General features: G+C 35.6%; 1 protein-coding gene across 2 annotated transcripts in view; it reads right to left on the bottom strand.

Moving 5' to 3' along the window:
• Positions 1–21,402, bottom strand: part of ABCA12 (ATP binding cassette subfamily A member 12) — a 180,935-nt gene that overhangs the window by 86,853 nt on the left and 72,680 nt on the right. For both annotated transcript variants that reach the window (XM_079710645.1, XM_079710646.1), the window contains exons 6-11: positions 20,177–20,353; positions 18,278–18,456; positions 14,292–14,404; positions 9,792–9,867; positions 5,801–5,919; positions 4,677–4,783 (exon numbers count right to left, since the gene is read on the bottom strand). In XM_079710645.1, coding sequence (XP_079566771.1) covers positions 4,677–4,783; positions 5,801–5,919; positions 9,792–9,867; positions 14,292–14,404; positions 18,278–18,456; positions 20,177–20,353 — 771 coding nt within the window. The remainder of the gene's footprint in view (positions 1–4,676; positions 4,784–5,800; positions 5,920–9,791; positions 9,868–14,291; positions 14,405–18,277; positions 18,457–20,176; positions 20,354–21,402) is intronic.

Below are 21,402 nucleotides of genomic sequence, written 5' to 3'. Positions count from 1 at the left end.
GTTTTTCAAAAGTGTCTGCACTGTTATTGACATTATCTTCTATCCTCTTACTTACTGAGGGAAACTTTTGTTCTATGGAGTGCTTAAAAGGGCCTAAAATCCCATACTTAGAGAAAAAGGAGAAAAATGAAAATCAATTACTTTCCTATGCAAGTATATTCCTCCTTGCGGTTCACTATGCTCTGTGTGTTCTGAGGATATATCCCCAAGTCATACTTCCTGGGGTAAAAAATTATGCCTCCGGGGAAGCCAGTTCTGTTGTGCTTGGAAACAACCCTAGAGCTACTCTTTTTAAGAAGTGAAATAATTTGGAGAAACATCTAAAGAAGCAAATATGTGTCATTCATTGCAGCTGAGTTTCTAATCAGAAGTTGCATTTTGACAGAAATGAATTATAATACAGGAAAATGTTCAGGAATATTTCTTTGCCTATGTCAAATGGGAAAGGTACAATGATGTGTCTTGGATGAGAGATTTATAGTAACTACACACAGGCAGTAGCAATTAAACACCAATCATCTTAGATGGTAAAAATCATTGGTCTACTTTCCACTGTATTTAATATTCTAATTGACTTCTGGTTTTGAACTATCTAAAATGGTTTCATATGTATTAAAATTCTACTTACTAGTCTTACTACTATGAGAAATTTTCCATTCTGTAATAAACCCAATCATTTTACCAGAGGTAACTGTATGTTTGTCACTTTTTCCTTCCTTTGATTTTCCAAATACTAGATATGATTAAACTTCTAATGAATAGAGCCCAACCTCTCTGCCAGTGACTTTTATTTTGGTGACTTCTTAAATAAAAAGATAAATACTGGGAGCCCAATTAATTTTTTAATTGAGCTTTTAAGGGTGTAGTAAGTTTGAATGACTTTACTCAGTAGAGACTGAAACATATTTTTTAATTGCAAGTTTGACATACACGTAACAAGAAACCAATAAAAGTCCATAGAGTATAATCTTGGCTTGATAAAAGATATAGAAGGAGAAATTGGAAATCTAGCCATGTTACTGAAGTAGAACTGGTCCTCTGAAATAAGAATTTAATTCAGGGTTAATAATGTGGCCTGCACTGTGAGGCACATCCACCAAGGAGCAACATCATGGTCATTTACTATTTGTCATTATTTACCACTTTCTTCTAAAAGCAATACATGCATTAAACTTTTAGAAACTTCATAGATCATTAGTAATCAACATACATTCAGAGAATTATAATTATCTCTTCAAAAGTACATGTCAAGCCCAGATTACAGGTTTGTCACAGTCTCATTTATCACGACACTGGTCTACATAGTAAGGGCTCAGGCCTAAACTTGAACAATGACCCATAACTAACTCCACGTCCAGCTGTGACTGAATTCCCTAGTGTCCATGGTTCCTAATGCATCTGAATCAGAATTGTAAGTAACATGATGGCATAAATTTCAAAATACTGTATGTGTAAAAATGCTGAAACTGCAACACTCCTGGGCTCTTAGCAGGTAAATGAAACGAAACGAGACCTATTTAAAAATGTAAAGGTATTACAATATAAATAGTGTCCTATCTGTATTTCTGCTTAATATAGAGAATATCCATTCTATGAGTATTTCCCCAATCAGGAAGTTATCCTTCCCACCAGAGAGACTGAAAATAAAAGAGGAGAAAACAGACGATGAAGGAAGGAGAAAACTCTAAAGTTCAAGAAGAGTAGAATGTTCGGGGCTAGAAAAGAAAAAAAGTCACGAATGAATGACAGGCATTTGGCATTTTGGAGGGTCTAAACTTTCTCAGAAATATTATGAATAAAAATGTTAGGGTGGGCCTTAACTCACTGTCACAATCAAGATACCAATTACCAAGGAGGACAAAGCAGGGAAGTAAAAGCATCTCTTCTTACAAAACTCTAGGAGTCTGTCTTCATTCTTTCAATGACATGTACTGAATATTTTCCATGTGTCAGACTGTGCCAGGTGCTGAGAGTGCAGAGTAAAGTGACAGACTTAACCATGTTCCTATGGAGCCTGTAGTCCTGGAATGAACGGGTCTGTCAATTGCAATTAGCAGCCATGCTTGTTATAAATGACAATAGATTTCCCACCTAAGGGACAGGACTGTAGTTTATTTCCACTACTGTGGCTTCTTGAACCTTTTTTCATAATGTAACCCACAAGGGGAGAAGTATACTCAAAATGTGGATGCTGTTTTAAGTTAACCTTAGCTCCATTCCCATACCATTATTGTAAATGACTGAGAATGTCTTGTTTCCATTTCCCAATGTATATTGTGTGCTGCTCAGTTACTTTGCAAGTTGAGAACTACAATCAGTAATTGCCCATGTAATACGATTACATCACCAGGGCTCTACTTTATTTAACACTATCATTTGTTCACAAATTCGTGAGTCAAGTCTTAAGGTACTACTATGTGCTAGATGTGAGACTTTAGAGATACAGAAGGCATAATTTCATCAGATTTTACACTCTAGTGAGGGAAATAGACCCTACATATACAATGAGCTACAATGCTAAGTAGTAAATTCCAAAAGCCAGAAATCTCACTGTAATTGGAGATTCCTCTTCCTTACGCCTCACACCTCACTGGCTGCCAAGTTGTGCCAACCCACCTCCTACAATGCTCTTGAAATTCTTTTCCTTCTATTCTCTGCAACTGACATAGTGCAGGGCCTCACTTTTTGCTTAGGTTACTACAAAAAATCATCCACTTGGCTTTCTTCCAATCTGTCCTCCATAATTCTCCTAGAGAGATCTTTTCCTAAAATGCAGAATTCACCTTCTTCAAATTCACAATTTTTACAATCAGATTCAAACTCCTTGACTAAACATAAAGAGGCCTTGGGGATCTGGGTCCCCTTTGCTGCTTCTCTCATAGGCATCTTGTGGTCCAGCTGGACACATAACTCCAGGTAACCTATATCTGTCCTTCAGGTTCACACCTCTGCCTTCTTACCAACGCATGTCTCTATGTCTGGAATGTAGGACTATAACCTAATCCTACACAGCCTGCAAGACTCAGAGTAAGGAGTATCTCCTCCATGAAATTTCTTCTCTCCACCTCCATGCTCTGCAATCTGAGTCAGATATGCCACCTCCATATACAGAATCCTGTCCATCCACATACCACAACACTTATCTCACTGTGTTATAATCATTGGTCTGCTTTTCCACCTCCTCCACTGGATTGATTATAAGGATTTTGGGGTTAGAGATTATATCTTTTAAATAAGCAGATTAGCATTATGGGAGCATAGATGATGGATGGAGTGAATGAAAGGGTAAATATTACATGCATACAAAGTCATTATCCTGACTTGGAAACAGTGAGAAAGGAGATACTCTAATATTATAAGAGTGACATTTTAACTTATCCTTGAAGGATGAGTAGGACTTTTCCAGATGAATGCATAACTTCCTTCTCATTTGCACAAACTAAGATAGTGCTAAATTAAGTACACTAGAAATTTTGATTCATGTAGATGACTAAGACAACAATGTAGGTAATCTAACTAGCATATTTATTTGTAATATACATGGACACATGTTTTGTATGCCTGCTTAATTAGACCAGGTTGACTATACAGCAAGTCATCCTGCTTGCTCTGAATAAACCAGTTCTAATTTTATTTTATCCCTGGCTACATGAATCCAATTAAACTGCTGTTCTTACTAGGAGAGCTGCTTTCAAAATTTAAAGGGTTATTTAAGAAAGAGAGTGGATTTCATGATAACCTGCGTACTGTATGTATGAGCTAAACAAAGAATAAGAGACAAACACCAACCAATTCAAACTTCAGAGTTAACATTTTTCCCATTGCTTTCCCTCCCTTTCTTCAATATCATACATTTTAATATGATTTACGGTATTAGTTTCTGCTTCTGATGATAATAATACAAATAAGGTGAGTCAACTTCTGAGATTTTTGTACACTGTGAAGTCTAAAACATCAGCTTTTGAAATCAACTTTTATAGTTTTAAAAACTAGGGGACTTCCCTGGTGGCGCAGTGGTTAAGAACCCGCCTGCCAATGCAGGGGACATTGAGCCCTGGTCCAGGAAGATCCCACATGCCGTGGAGCAACTAAGCCTGTGCACCACAACTACTGAGCCTGCACTCTAGAACCCGCGAGCCACAACTACTAAGCCCACGTGCCACAACTACTGAAGCCCACACACCTACAGCCCATGCTCCGCAACAAGAGAAGCCACCGCAATGAGAAGCCCACACACCGCAAAGAAGAGTAGCCCCCACTCGCCGCAACTAGAGAAAGACCACGTGCAGCAATGAAGACCCAACGCAGCCAAAAATAAATAAATAAATTAATTAATTTTAAAAAAAAACTAGGGACATTTCAAATTAGGAATCCAATTTTTAATGCTTTTTCAAATCGTGTAGCTTAATGAGACAACTACATCGGGAGCTATTCCTTTACGTATTGCATTCTGTAATTAGTCTCTTATGGGTCATTTCAGACAGAGATATCCACTGATTAAAAACAAAATACAAGTATGTAGCACCAGAACTCTTGTCACCCTTTTTCTAGCATTAATCTAGACTCAAAATAGAACCAGTATTTAAAAAAATACAGATTTAAAACTTAAATCACAAATATATCTTGCCAGAGAATTACAAGAAGTTTTTGAGGTTTTTTTTTCTTTCATGGCTTACTTTTGATTTCAAGACTTCAGGAACTGGAGGGAAGTTATCCTCATAGGAACCATTTTGAAGAAAATATTTTTTAAATCGAATTGTAGAGTGCAGCAGTCTTAAATTTTCTGTAAAGGAGGAGAAAAGAATTACCTTATGTGAACTGCAAGGTCATCTAGGAAACCTATTTTAAAGACACCTTTATCCTAATGTATTACTAAGTTTTTTTCTAAGATAATAGCCTATTTCAATCTAAATATAAAATGAGTGAAAATTTAATCTTTCCTTGAACTGTGGAGACTATAGAGTTCATTATTTTTAAAATATTCATAGATATTCTGCTTAGAGACAAAAATATTTCCAGCAAAGGTGCTATACAGTTTTGGTTCTTGGTGAACTGAACATGCTTTTATTTTGGATGTACTATTAACTTGAAGTGTCTGAGAGAGAACAGGTTGTATAATCACTGTGACACAAATATGCCCTTCCAACCTTGATTAATTCATGTCTGGTAAACAGAGACCACACTTAAATATCTGTTGTGCTATTTGCTTGCCATTAAGTCTCAAAAAGCTATTTTGGTGTAGGAACAGTGAATGTATATCTCCTACAAAGTGTAAGAAAATAGATGTTTTACTTTTAAGAAAAGGAAAAGAAGTATTTGATTAAATGCAATCTTCATGGTTAAAGTGTGTAAGGATCAGAAGCAAAAATAGTCTGCTACAAAAATGCCTTTCTTTATGTAATTTACATCTGCTTTTGGAAGTCTACATTATCCTTCTTCATTATTTTTTGACAACTAAGATTATTAAGGGCATAGAAAATGTCATGGAGGGTTATGTGAACTCCTAATTCTGGAGACTTGGAAAGTTTATCTAGGTGGCCATTACCACATCTGTTATCTGGCCATTATATATTAAAGTTTGTCCAGGTGGCCAGGTGGTACTAGCAGCAGGGACAGGAGTAATAATATAATAATATGATTAGACAATCCCTTTATATATCAAACCACTGAAACAGATGCATATGGAAACTAAGATTTTTAAATTTTCTTTCTTTTTTAAGCCAACATCTTATAAAATTTACTATTTTAGAACAAAATTACAAACCATGAGTAGCATTGTGACTCTTAAGAAGAGTATTACCTTTTGATCCCCTGGACAAATTGTCAGTGACATTTCTCACACATGCCAAATAAGGAATATAAGGACTATCTACTGATATATATAAGAGAGCATCTTCAAAGTTTTCCAGTATTAGGAGCCTATAGAATTAGAAAAGAATATATAAATTAAGTCATATAAAAATAAAGCAAAGCCATTTTGTTGAGATCATGTGAGCCCCTAGTTGTTTGGCATTGATTGATTTGAGCATTGAAGCACTGTGAAGTAGGACATCTTCCCCCATCCAGTCCAGCTGCACAATGGCAGCACTACTCGGGATTCTCTAAGTATTTACCTTTTCCATGGGCATTATCTCTATATTTAATTATTTTAATATCCAATCATAAGTGATCTTAAGATCATTTCTAGGCACATTTACATGAAAGAAAAATCACTGGGCTAGGGTTGCCAGATAAAATACAGGAGTCCCAGTTAAATTTGAATTTCAGGTAAATAATGAACAATTTTTCAGTATTAGTATGTCCCATGAGTCTTGTATGTCTCCTTCCCCTCCCCTCCCCTCCCCTCCTTCCCTTCCCTTCCCTTCTCTTCTCTTCTCTTTTTTCTTTTCTCTTTCCTCTAAATCTGGCAACCCTCTCTCTGGGCTTCAGTTTCCTCTCTTGTCAAATGATCTGCTAGATCCCTTCCACCTATAATATTCTCTAAATAATTTAAATTCATTTAACTGTGATTAAAAAGAAATGGTAGAATCCAAATGAACAATACAAGTTCCTTTTTTTTTCTTTAAACAACCAATTCAGAGTTCCCAAATTAACCACTTTCTGGTTTCCTTTCAAATTGATTGGCATGTGAGGACATAGTCTAAGATTTTTGAGGCATACATATGTGAGTGAGTACACATGTGTATGTTACGCATGCCCTGTCACTTCAACTGTGAGGCTGCGTCTCTACTTATTTTGTAATTTCTTTCCTTAGTGTCTACTATTGAATGTTATGTACAGCAGAGATAGAACAAGTATCAATGGTTTATTTGGGAACCATCTATTTTGAATCAATCTGCACAACACACAAATTAACTAGTTTTATTGGATATTTAATTTAGATTTAATTCAAATACTAATGGAAGAGACTTATCCTGGCATAGCTAGTAAACATGTAGGACAATGTTTGCATTAACATTAAAGAAGTCTCAGGGTGTTTACATGTGGGTTAATGACACTGGATGTTCTTTTTTTATTTTTTACATCTTTATTGGAGTATAATTGCTTCACAATGGTGTGTCAGTTTCTGCCCTACAACAAGGTGAATCAGTTATACATATACATATGTTCCCATATCTCTTCCCTCTTGTGTCTCCCTCCCTCCCACCCTCCCTATCCCACCCCTCCAGGGGGTCACAAAATACCGAGCTGATCTCCCTGATGACACTGGATATTTGAGGAAGTTTGACAAGAAAAAAAATCTATGGCAAGAAAAGTCCCTAACTTGGCAGTCAGAGCACAGTTAATTGATCAGATGGCTGACTCTCATTTAAATACAATCCACAGCCTCCATGTTTAAAAAAATTGCACCCATTCCTGAGGCTTCTTGCTTTTGTTTAGGCACTTCCTTGACCAGAGACTCTCCTCTCAGTATTATCTCTCTTTCTTTTGTGTTTGTCTTCCTCTTTGTCTTAATCATTATAGCACTGAGCCATTTCCATTCTGGTGCTGTGCTCAGGAGCAAAACACTGGTCTACCTCTCCAGATGAAACAGCACAAGAATGGTGAATGGTGAATTTTCAAGCTTTAAATAGAAGAATGTTGGGCTAAAAGTGACCTTGAAATATCATCTAAGCATTATCTTAGTTCCATAAAGAACAGTTGATTGACAAGATTTTTGAGATTAGATTTAAGATACACCAAAAATTAAGATACATATGTGCCACTGTTTTGGCATAAACATCCAAGTATTCCTTTAAACGATTTAATTTATGTATTCTTTATATAAAAATCTCACCTACTTCTCAAGAATGGTTACAACTAAAGATGAGCTTATGGATGTATGTGTGCATGTGTGTGCATGCACACACACACACACAACACAATAAAAAAAATAATTAACTTTAGTGCAAAAATAATGAGGGAGAAGAGCTTTGAGGAAAAGAAATTTTTTTGAGCAGCTTTCTTTAGAAAATTCTGGATCATAAACATTTTTATCTCATGCCAAGTACTGCCACTCTATGATTATTTTAAAGTGGGGAGGGAAAGGAAGTCCAAAGATAAGAAATCCCTTAATTGCATCAATCTCAACAAGAGCCATCTTAAAAGTACTGAATTCTTTCTAATAAACTGTCAGCTAGCTGTCAGTAACCAACTATATTTGCTGTGGAATTTTCAGGTCTGAAGCGCTAACATTATCAATGCTATGGATGCCCCAAGTCTCTGATAAAGATACCTGGCTTCAGCAATAAGCATCCAGTTGTCTCAATTCAGAAGTTGTTTTTTTTTTTTAATATATCTTTATTGGAGTATAATTGCTTTACAATGTTGTGTTAGTTTCTGTTGTACAACAAAGTGAATCAGCTATAAGTATACATATCCCCTCTCTCTTGAGCCTCCCTCCCACCCTCCCTATCCATCCCTCTAGGTCGTCACAAAGCACCGAGCTCATCTCCCTATGCTACAGAGAAGCTTCCCACTAGCTATCTATTTTACATTTGGTAGTGTATATATGTCAGTGCTACTCTCTCACTTCGTCTCAGCTTCCCCTTCCCCACCTCAAGTCCGTTCTCTCCATCTGCGTCTTAATTCCTGCCCTTTCACTAGGTTCATTGGTACTGTTTTCTTAGATTCCATATATGTGCATTAGCATACGGTATTTGTTTTTCTCTTTCTGACTGACTTCATTCAATTCAGAGGTTTTTTTAAAAAAATTATTTTTCTGGCTATACAGAGAATGTGTTTAAAAGACTTGATTATTTGGAACATGGACTCCTGTCTGGGGTAAAATTGCCCAGAGCGGTGAGATTGCTCTTGGGAGAAGCATCTGGTTCAGCCACCTCAGAGGAGGAGAGATGTGGGAGCAGAAAGAGGAGGTGGTTATTGATGGAAGGATTTTGCCTAGAATTACCCAGAGTTGGGAAACTTCTCATTGAATAATAGAAAGTTTATAAACAATTGCATAGATTTTATTTTAGAAAAAGAAATGAATGGTTAAAAGTAAGTCCTATTATTTGTTTTTATTTGTACACATTTCCATTAGCACAAAAATATATCCTTTGGGACTAAAGTTAAAGAATTTCAATAGTGTAATTTATCAGGCCAAAACAACCTTTTACATAACAGGCCACCTAGTCTCTAAATTTGCCTTGAACTATGTGCATTTACTTCAGTCAGCTTCTACCATAACTATTACAGTTACTTCAGAGAACTGCTTATATTAATGGTCATTAGAAGCTAAGGTAACTGCTGTTATTTCCACTGCCTATTCCTGAGACAACGTATTTACATGCCCCACAAAGAGTCCAAAATCAAATTACCTATAAACAGTTTTGGCTACCTGAATACTACTGAAGCAAACAAAGTTTGCATTACCTTGAGTGAGCATACAAAATATTTTGATTTTTTAAAACCGAAATAAATAGTAATGTAAAAAGTTGGAGACTTCTACATCTTTCATGATGAAAGACCTGAAAAGAGTTGGAAATTGGGCCTCCAGCTAGATTTTCCTCATAGACATAAGGTAACCAATCCAGACAGAACATGTGGGATCTAGTTATACAATCTTAGAACTGAAAAACAGATCCTCATGTTGCATTATCCCAAAGTATTATTAAATAATACCAAAAAACAAGTTTCAACTTTACTGCACTTCAACTGTATCTTTTTCTTTGGTCAGTCAATAATTGATTTTTCTATTCCATAGCCTTAAATACTGACAAAAGAATTATGTTTATGAATTGTTTTGATTGCTTATTCAGCCAAGTTACTTACCAGTTTAGAAACAAACCAACAAACCAACAAAGACTTACTGTGCAGCCAGGCTGCTTGGGGATAGAGACTGTTCATCTTCTTCACTCCACACATGTGCTGTATTATCAGAGCCACCTAAAGTGATAATATTTAATAATATATAGGAGAATATTTAACATTTCCGTAAAGGATTTATTTTTCTAAGCAAAAATCATCCCAGGTCAAATTAATGGAAAAAAAATGCAGGAAGTCTGCAGAATTTTTCTCCAAAGGATTTTATAAGAGATATCTAAGCTCTTTCAGTTGGAAACATTTAAGATACTTATAGGAAATAGATGCCTACTAATTGAAATAATTCCAATGATCAAGCATATGCATGTCGAACAAATTATTTCTCTGTGCATCAAACCATTGCATTATTTTATCCTAAGACCTGTATGCATAGATGACTCTTAAATATCATAATGTAAATTGAATACCCCATGACTTCTTAATCAAACGAAGCCAATTTCAGTCTTATGGGTCACTGGATTTTTCTGTTTGTCTTCAGTTGTCTAGAATGTAGCCGTAGGAAACATCTACCATCACTAATCTATATTTTCTATCTTTCAAAAAGCAGCCAGTGATTTCAACTGAATGCAGCTGTGAATGCAAATTGGCTAATGTTAACAGAACCATTCTGAGTGGTCTCAAATAATACGAAAGCTTGGAGTCTGGAAGGCAATCACTAAGTTGGGTCTAATGGAAACCATATGTGAAGATCTAATTCAACATAGAGAATTGTCCCTAGAAGTTAAACAGGTTCCTTATTCTGCTTGCTGCATAACATTGTATTGTTAAAGAGTAAGTGTGCAACAACATTCACATGCAAAATTGAAAATGAAATACTTTAAACAGCTACTATATAAATAAAGACATCAGAAATCCAGTGCTTTCATCCGGCCCCTTTAAGGAAACGGTATTACTTATTTCAGTCTTCCCTGTAGACACTACTAATTCCTTATAAATAATCCAGTAGTTTTAGTGCTGTCATTTTTTAACATTGGCCTAACCATTTTCAATAGGATATTTTATTGCCAGCTTTAACGCTTCTCCCATTGTCTCTAGTTCGCGTGTTCTAAAGCCTTCTGAGAAGATCCTAGCACAAAACTAGGAAACCATCTGTACTTTTCTCACGCTGATCATTTTGTTTAAGCATGTGTGTAAAAGACTCACAGAATTAAAGATCTCCTTGTCTACGTCTGTATCAGTCATGCCTGAGTAATGTCTGCTCTGTCCCTAGTATCTGGCAGAGTGGCTTTTTCAGTTTTCCTCTCTGGCAGAAAGGAGTTCTCTGCTCTGCTCAAGATGCAGCTAAGTATTATTGCTCTAATGATAGCAATGCATTAGTAAGTGAAAGGACCAAGAAGAAGATACCCAGAATAAGTAAACCTAATTAATAATGGTAATACCTATTATTTATTGGCATCCATATATAAAATAATCCAGGATAGGACTCTGGAGACTTATGCTTTTGCAGTGTAACAGTATATAAAACCATTTTCCCAAGATCATATCTTGCTCACTTTGAATTCCTATGTGATGCTGAGCAAGTTCATTAGCATTTGTATTCTACATGGTTATGTGTCTCTTCCTCATCACGCTATTCAAATGAATAACTAATAGAAATTAACTTTATACATATCAATTATAGGCTTGACCTTATTGTTAAGTATGGACTTCTCCCTCTGGCCACTTTTCATTCTGGACTCTAAGGTGTCTGAGAAGAAATACTGTATTAAATAGGCTTTAATGTAGTGGAAATTGTTACAGACCTTTAAAATGTCAGATTTTACTTTATTTGTAGAATTAGGCATATATAAAAAGGGTGCCCAAAGACATAGAAAGAAATCCACTGCACAGATAACCTCTTTCACCAGTAAAGATTGCTTTCTGTTTTTAAAGATGTAATTTCATGTAATTTATTGTACTTTGCAAAACAGCAAACTTCAATGAGCCAAAAAGGTAATCTTTGCTCTCAAAACTCAGTTTTATAAATGAAAATACTAAACTGTGAAGTAGGGATCCTCAGTGGGGTGGAGCTGAGAATTTGACTCCTTAAAACAGGAAGTTAGGAGACAAGCTTCTTCGCAAGTGTTTATTAGCATCTCCATAGTATCATGGTTGCTGAGGAGGCTTCTGAAAAAACCTTGAACTATGTTCATAACCAGGGTTGAATCAGAAGTAGACATGGGGTGGGGAGGTCTGAATTAGAAATAGACATGTGGTGTGGAGAGGAATGGGGCAATGGCTATCAAAAAAATGTATCATGTGAGAAGGAATCTGACACAAATAGTCAAACTCCATCAGTGGCTGAAAGTGGAGCCAATTCTGAGGTTTGGTGGTGGCAGGTACTTGTGTGAGCTATCATAGTGTGTATACATCCCAGATGGTAAATATGAGTGAGGCCATCTAACAAAGAGCTTGGGGACCTGGCTTTGGGCTTAGACAGATCTAGGCTCTAAATCTCAGTTCAGTCACTTGCTGGATGTATAACACAGGCAAAGTGCCCAGCCTCCCTTTGCCTCAGTTTCTTTGTCTGCAAAATGGGATAATAACTATCTCTTATAGAGTTGTTTTGATGATAGAAGGGACTTAAGATAATAAAACATTTATCACTGACACAAAAAATACTACCCTTTTATTTTTTCTTTGAAAGAGAGGAGTGAGACCCTCAAAGCTATCTGAGCCCTGTCATGCATTAGAGAGGACCCAAACAACTCTGCTATAAGAAACCATTCCACTCCAGTTTACTGAGTGTAAAGCCAAGGGAAGAAGTATGTTCACAAATACTGCTAAACACCATGGAGACTAAGCACGGGTGGCTCGGGCAACGTGGCAGGTATCTGTACTTCAAAACAAGTTTGAGTTTCCTGAAGGATTCCCAGAAATACCTGGAAGGATTTTTCAAAGGCCATGAAATTTCTGCTCAGGCAGGTAGGTAGGGGCTTAGGGTTAATGACTTAGGAATTGACATTAATGTTACTGTGTTGGTATCCTCAGACTGATAAAGTCACACGTGTAGGAAATTAAAAAACAAACAAATATAAGCACATCTAATTTTAAAAATAAAAGCACATTTCCTTGATGTATTTCCTTGTCATCCTGACTATCCAATGGCATGGCTTAATACATGCCAAAATCACTAGCATATTCATAGACATGAGACATGGCCGTTGTTAAGTATTGAAAATTGAGTTAGTTATATTGTTCAACAGAAAAAAGTGCTCTGCTGCCTCAGTTAATGACAGGTTCTTTTGCTTCTAAGGCACTGAGGAGCGTCTGTCCTTTGTAAAAAAATTTTCAACTTCATCCCTCTACTTTACAATTATTACAAGGTGTGAGTCTGAAGATGAAAAGGAAAAGAATGGTAAGGAGAACTTGAAGTTCTCAAGTCTTTAAAATGAAAATATAAAAATATACAGAGGAAATAATTAGTGTTTTTTACTGTACTGTCTGGTTTTCTGGTCTGGACTTTTTTAAAAGTGCAAATTTTTTTTTAACCTTAATGTTCGTCAAGACCGTTGAATTTAACAACAATCAATCTTGCAAGCTAGTCATTAATTCTGTAATTGATGATATAAAAAATGTTCTAGACTAACAGAAATTAGTATCCAAGTGTATGTTAGACCCTCCTTCGAGAAGTCTTCAAAGCCTTTCCAAACCTGCTATTTATATGAAAACTAATAAAGACCTTGTAATAAACAATCAGGTTGTGACCTGATGCTCTCAGGACACTTATCAGTAATCCAAAGGTAAAGTCTACATATTTAAAAGCTGACAAACTCAGTTGAGAAAGCCTATTTCTATATTCATTCAGGAGAGGTAAATGCTAACGAAACATTTTACTTGGGAAGTACGGATTTATTTCTTATAGCCCTAAATGTTTGTCTGTATATGGCTGTGTGTGTGTCTGTGCATTTCCACGTGTGTGGTATATAATGCTATCCTCTATATGCAAAGGTGATTTTTTTTCTGATTCACTAGCAACATGCTATAGTTTTTCTTATATCTATAAGTGACAGTAGAGCTATACTGATCTATTCACGCTCTGATGTCCATCATGCATTTTCAAGATGGCTGGTTGAGGGGTATATTTTTACCAAAGACTCATCCTGATTAAAAAGACAAAGTTTGAAAATGAGGGCAAAGATACTGCGATTCAGTGTAGGCTTTTGTTCAAAAAGTAGTGGTAGAAATCTACTTGCTGAGGCTTACTCCCTTACTCTGATATTTATTTTTCATACCAACTATAAACATAGCTTTATAATATAGCTAAGAGAGATCAGTTTTACCAAAATAAAAATCCTAGAAAGTCATAGCCCCTTTTCTGGCCATTTCTCCTTGTCTCCACACTTCGGTTAACTAAAGACCCAGATTTAGTTGTAGCTTATGTCCCTACCTAAGAATAATACCATCCATAACTGATTACTTCACTTGTACTTTGTTTTTTATTTTTAATGGAACTGAATACAGAATTGCAACACAGAATTGAATACAGGAAGATGGAAATATAATACCTCGAGATGGGGAGTCCAGAGTGTAAAGCAGATGTTTAACAGATTTACTGAGAGTTCTGAAACCTTCGTTAGTTGTAACACGTGGATAAACCCTCTGCACGGCCAGCAGCACACTAACAAGTTGAAAAACAATTAAACCAGATTGCATTTCAAGGTTTGCAGACAGAAACAAAAGGTTATTCAAGGAGAAAATAGCTACAGTATAGAAAACTATTCTTATAACATAAGAAACAAGATGCTGCTTTTGTCATCTAATTACTTGTCTGTTTATGCACAAAATCCCAACTATCTTGAACCAGACAGAGCACTTCACTGGTTCCAGGATTCTAAAACCTAAAAGGCCTTAAAGTCAGAAGTGAATTTCATGTCAGTTTTTTTTTCTTTGTTAAGACTTAAAAATAAGTGGTTAGAAATAGAAGCTTCCAGTGAAAGGATACTTTTTTTTGTTGTTTTTAATTCAAGGAAAAAATTAAATATTGGAAACTATTTTCATTAAAAATCAAGCCCAGATAAAAGATCCAGTTTCAAGAATAATTATTAATTAGCATTTGATAAATATTTACCTTTACAAAGGTAAACAAATGGTAATGTTTTTGGAAAAAAATGGAGCTTGCCCTAATTAAAGACTGCATTCTACCCCCTAAATGGCCCATAGGCACTGCTCCAGGGGTAGCTCAAAATTAATATCCGGACTAACTGGCACTGTCTTCCTATGATTTTTATGTTACTAATAAGATGGGCAGGGCTTCCCTGGTGGCGCAGTGGTTGAGAGTCCGCCTGCCGATGCAGGGGACACGGATTCGTGCCCCGGTCCGGGAAGATCCCACATGCCGCGGAGTGGCTAGGCCAGTGAGCCGTGGCCGCTGAGCCTCCGTGTCCGGAGCCTGTGCTCCGCAACGGGAGAGGCCACAACAGTGAGAGGCCCGCGTACCGCAAACAAACAAACAAACAAACAAAAAAACAAGATGGGCAGTCTACACTGTGGATGAACAATGAGCAAATTCACTTATGCTGGAGTTCATTCCATATTTCCGAAAAACCAACTAGTGACTTTTTTATCTCCTTATTGTCATTAGCACATTTTAAAAATGTTAGCATTGTACAAGTATGTCTGAATTTCACAAATACTGTGAGGCAATGCTTTAATGTACATGAGTAGTAACTTAAAAGGCTTTAAGGATTTGCCACTGTGGAGTTAAATGTAATACATACTAGGTGATAGTTTTTCCATATGTATCCTAATCAACTGAAGGCTCACTCCAGCAACAGCATGTGCATATACTTCCCACCATATTTTTGGAATTTTTAATATTTAAATTAAGGTCCTTTTAATTTTAGCTCCTTAGCTATGAATGAAAATATTTAGAGAGCTAAGAGTATCCTCTAGTTTCTAGTAGATATGTGTCTATATATAAACATATATATATTTATAATTTTATTTACTTCTCTAATAGTTCCATAAAGTCATTTTCATTGTCTATATATAAACATATATATATTTATAATTTTATTTACTTCTCTAATAGTTCCATAAAGTCATTTTCATTTGTTTTGTTTTATAGACAGGAAAACTAAAGTTCAAAAAGGTAAATAACTTACACGAGGTTATCCAAATAAATAGAACTGGTTCTAATTTCAAAGTTTATGTTCTTTCCACTTTATGTCTTGCCTCTGGCACTTTGCCCCAACATGGCGGGGAGGACAGAACATTTCTGCACTGAGCCCACAGCATTGTTAGCTTGTTTTTACAGCTGTGTGTTTGGCCATAGGGGCATGGCTGTATTTTTTTCATTTCTGCTCTATATACATAACAGTCAATACCTCAGGCATTTTTATATTTGCCCCCAAGAACCTCCTGGTTCTCAGACTTTGAGTTACTTCTGAACCCTAGTCACCATGGAGACCAGTTAAATGTTCTGAGGTTGTAGATCTCTGCCAGCCTTCTCCCAGCTTGGCCTTCTGCTTGACTCAGCTAATCTGTTGTCTCAAAGTAACACCTTCAAAGACTGAACACTTGACAATCTCATTGTAACTGTCAGCATTATTGTTATTAATATAATTAATAAAAATGTCAGAAGACTTAATTCATCTTTTTCTAACAAAACATGACTTAAAAATGACACCTGAATATTGTCCTCTCTGAAATCTTTAAACTATTGATCAAAATACTTTTATTTCACTTCACTGATTTTGTTTTTCTGTCCTTTTCATCATATACAAATGGAAGTTATCCAAAACAAGTCTCCTTATATGTAAAGGTAATTTAAAAACAAGTTTTTGTGGGCTTCCCTGGTGGCGCAGTGGTTGAGAGTCCGCCTGCCGATGCAGGGGACACGGGTTCGTGCCCCGGTCCGGGAAGATCCCACATGCCGCTGAGCGGCTGGGCCCATGAGCCATGGCCGCTGAGCCTGCGCGTCCGGAGCCTGTGCTTCGCAACAGGAGAGGCCACAACAGTGAGAGGCCCGCGTACCGCACAAAAAAAAAAAAAAAAGGAGTTTTTGTGATTCATATCTCAGCATAACTTCTTCCTCATAAATGGTGAATATCATGTATGTTTTTTCATATACAATTCTTGACTTTTGAGATTACTCATTTTTGCTAACCTCTGTCATAATCTTAACATTATATAATCTCGTTTTGGTGACTGAACTATATAACAACTTACAACTTTGCAAAATTGCTGGTGTAAATAACCTCAAAACCTTTTTATGGGGTTTATTTGTCCATATTACTTGATCAACAAAGAGTAAGATAAACCAATGATTTGATGATAAAATACAGTCATTTGTGAAGAATTTACAGATTTTAGTGATACCGTTAGTTTAATAATAATAGTAAAGAAGATTTAACTTTAAAAAACTAGTGTGTGTTTCCTCTTTCATAAAATAGGGATATCTGTAGTCTCAATCTCAAAGCACGGTTGTGAGAATCAAATGAAATTAATGCAACAACATGAGGGCTTATTATAAGGTCTTTGAACAAATATAAACTCTTGGAAGCTTATCAGAGAAGATGAGAAAACTCGTGTGGTGCTTCAGACATTAGCGATGGAATCCACTGTACTCTTAGTGACATATTAGAGAGGCAGTCTGGGTTCTGGAGTTAAAAAACCCAGGTTCAAACCCTCCTAGCGGCATGATCATCAAATATTTAATTTTTATAACCTTCTGTTATCTCACTTATAAAATAAATAATAGTTCTGTTGTAAGTTTCAATGTGATATATATAAAGGGTCCAGTAAAGTGTCTGGCATATAACAGGCAGTCAGTAATTGCTAGTTGTTAATATAGTTGTTGTTGTTTTGTTTAACGCACATTTCCAAATTAGCTAGACAGCCAAAACCTAAGTATGTGTCCATCAAACTCTGAATGCTGGCCATGCTCAGATCTCTTTTATGAGGAATGCAGGCTTTAAAAGGGTTTCTTCTGCAAAATTTTTCAAATCTTTGTGTCATATGTGTCAAATAAAGCCAACCCAATATGCAGGCTTAAGCTGGCTGCACCTGAGGGAGGCCAAACCCCTTGGGGTGGCTTGGTGTAAACTCTAGCCAATGGGGTTGTTTTTTACTGTGTAGTACAACCAAAACCCAATGAAATATTTTCTTCTTGCACAGTTAAAATACTAGATGCACAGAGCCCTGGTTGTCCCTGAGTGAGCCTGAGCCAAGGTCCCAATCTACCATTGGTCCTGCTCTACCATCTTTCTCAGAAGTCTGGGATACCAACTGACACTATAGATGTTATGATTAGTGTTCCTCCTTGTTTCTCCATAAACCTGTCAATAATGCTGATGACCACAATGTGTGTTTCTCCTTTGCTTAACTAATACACTTATTTTCGCTGCCAAAATCTGCAATAAGGTGCTGAAGGATTATTTGCTGTGTTTAAATTACCTACCTACCAGTGATCCTAAAGGTAATATTAAAAAATAAAAGAAAGACTTCTTTATGAACAGTAATATTCCCCTTAATTCTTACTTTTTCTTACCTGTTTGCACTTCGAAGAACATCAAATAGATTGCTTAGTGTCGTGTCATTCCGGAACACATTTGGAAAACTGGAGAGAAGCTGCCACACAGCTGTCTGCTTTTGCACTTGTGAGAAAAAGGACAGCACTTTGACCATTTCCTGAAATACTATCTTCTGGTTATTGGGATCACTTGATAGCTTAAAAAATAAAACCACAAACAGGGTGAAATGATACTTCAACATCTGTAACCACATGGCTAACTGCCTTTGAAAACATTAAAAGTTTAGATTTTCACACAAGTAATTCTTTCAGATTTTCATTCAGTTTGAAGTCATCTTTTACTTGGAAAAACTATAACCATTTCAAATGTTCTTATACATAATTAGATTCTTTCCTATAGTTCCAGAAATTGGCATATTTAATGTTTGCTTAACAAAACTGTTTATACAAAATATTTAAATTGTGTTTGGGAAATTAAAATTAATTTCTTAAAATAAAATTAGCTTCAGAGTAATATTTTTGTTTTTCTTTAGGATCTGGTGTAGGATCTGCAGACATATCTTCTCTATATCCATTAGTAGACCTTATATTATTTATTATTTGCATAGAAAACCCTTAAAATTTATATATTTTATATTATATGTGTGTGAATATGTATATATACAAACATGAAAATGTCTACTATTACAATTATACATACTTAACAAAATAAAGTATTTCCAAAGTTCTGCTGGAATACAAGGAACTTCAGTTATAATAATGATTTAGAGTGAATATCCTATGTAATAATCATATCTTGTACTAGAAGCAAACAAATAAATGAAAACCACGACCTGCACTTTTGCTCTGAATCACAGGACCCAGCTAATACCTTCATTATATTCCCACCCAAAACAATCTTCTTAATAAGCTCATTCATACTAGTAAAGTCAGGCTTTTGTTCTGTCTTAATTCAAGGTCTTTCACGCTGAAAATGTGATTTTGAACAACATATTCTTAACCACACATTCTACATGACTGCTGAGTTTGTTGAGATAGAATTTTAAGTGCTCTACATTGGATTGGGATTATTATAACAGTGTCTCTAATCTAGTTCATTTGGAAAACTCAGACTACTGAAGAGTAATTTAAGCATTCTGCACTTACTTACAATAAAATTCAGAGAATCAAGGGGGAAAATGTTAGATGTGGACATGTTTCATTTATTCCTGTTTAGAAAACTTTGAGAGAATTCTGAATATTTTTGTGAACTTTCATTGTATGTGGAGTTTCATTAAAAGAAGATTATCAGTGTCTTATTTTCACATCTCAATTTAAGACTAGCATATGAAAATGGTCATTAGCACTCCATATTATAAAGTTCTTGGTTTTAATATATAATATTTGGGAAAGAGAGATTATATTATTTCATAAAAAGTCAAATTTGTAAATTGGGTTTGACCTTAGAAGAAACATTTTAAAGATTATCCATTATTCTAACTTCCGAGAGTTATAAGGCTCTGATAGTTTAACTATTAAACTTACATTGTATCCTGAGTAATCTCACTTAAATAAAATATCTCAGAGAAAACAGTCAATCTTCATTCACCATAGAGCAAAGTCAAATTTCATCTACAAAGATGTCTCCACATTAACCATAATGCAATATTTTTGGTTCAACATTAACATAATTTCAATCCTGCACATTTAAATAGCAAATAGACATATTACTTAGAATTAGACATTGCATGTGAATCTCTGTGCAAGGAATTCATGCCAAAGGTGAGCCAACATTTCAGTCAGCATTTCCTAGTCCATGTGGGCTATGCATTTGCTCTTTAATTCATTTTGAGTCACTCTGTGTATATAACAATGGAAACAATACACTTCTTTCTATTGTTTATGAGATCTTGATCATGTTAAAATATTTACACTCACCTGAGAGAACTGGTTTGTTAGTTCTTGGAGAGAAGACTCTAAAAGGGTCATGTTGGACAGGCAAAATATGTTAAAAACATTTTTCCCTAGAGTGGTCCAAGAGAAGGCATAATCAGCAGTATATCTTGGATAGCTCTCACACAGTTCTCTTCGCATATCTTCTGAAGTCGAATTTTGCTGTAAAAGCAAAGTGTGTGAGAAGAGTGGTATAATAATGTTAGTAAATATAGATATTAACGTGTCCTAGTCATCAAGGAAACTGACCTGTCTACATAATAGCCATTTTAAGGTCCTGCACTATAGCAACTATTAAATTAACACTAAAATACATTCGGTTTACCCATGAAAAGTCACTGAGAGAATGTGTGAATGTGGTAACTCTTGTCATCTTTATGATTTAAAAGATTTGCATATGATTTTTTTAACTGAACACATTTCCTGTCTCTGACTAGACAACCTAAATTTACTAGATCTTGTTTCACAAAAATCTTCAGGGTTAAAAATCTTAAGCTTTTCCTGGACATTTAACAGCAGAGACTTAGGTGTCCTAATAATTTGTGACACTTCATGGGAAAGTGGCCAGGATCTTTGGAAGAATTCCAAAAAGGAAGAGCTTCAGAGTCTAGTCTCAAGACCAACAGTGTTTGTTTAGAGAAGTGGAAAAACATGGATCATGTTTCATTTGCAAAGCAATTATTTCATTTAAGAATTATGCATATAAAGAAAAAAGAAAACATATATGAAAATACATACAAGCATATAATTATCAAAGGCAATAATTGGAAAGCATTTTCATAATGGAAGTCCCCCATATATTTCACAGTACAGACCAGTTAACAGATGCAGCACTATTTTCATCTATAATATTGATCCCCTTCACCATTAAGTTCTTTAGATATTTACAGAGTCAATTATAGTTAGTTGCAATATTTAATGTATCCTTCCTAGTAATTAATTATTATAACCTGTGAGGTGAGGGCTAGCTAACTTCATCCTCCCTTTATATCACAAAATCTACACTCTACCTTCCAGTGATTCAACTTCTAAATGTAATGAAACAAGACAGGTTCCACTTATTCCAGGAGATACTGTAAGTGCCAGGTCTTCTAGTCATTCATCCACATCTCTTTCTTAATATTACATATAAACTCACCCCAGAATGATTTCTCTACTTATTCTTGCAAGGGTTGCAGAAAGCAGTAAACAGAAAGAAAAAGGAATCAGAG

The sequence above is a fragment of the Hyperoodon ampullatus genome (assembly GCF_949752795.1).
Source record: "Hyperoodon ampullatus genome assembly, chromosome: 8".
Taxonomy (NCBI): Eukaryota; Metazoa; Chordata; class Mammalia; order Artiodactyla; family Ziphiidae; genus Hyperoodon; species Hyperoodon ampullatus.
This window is presented reverse-complemented; position numbering and strand designations above follow the sequence as displayed.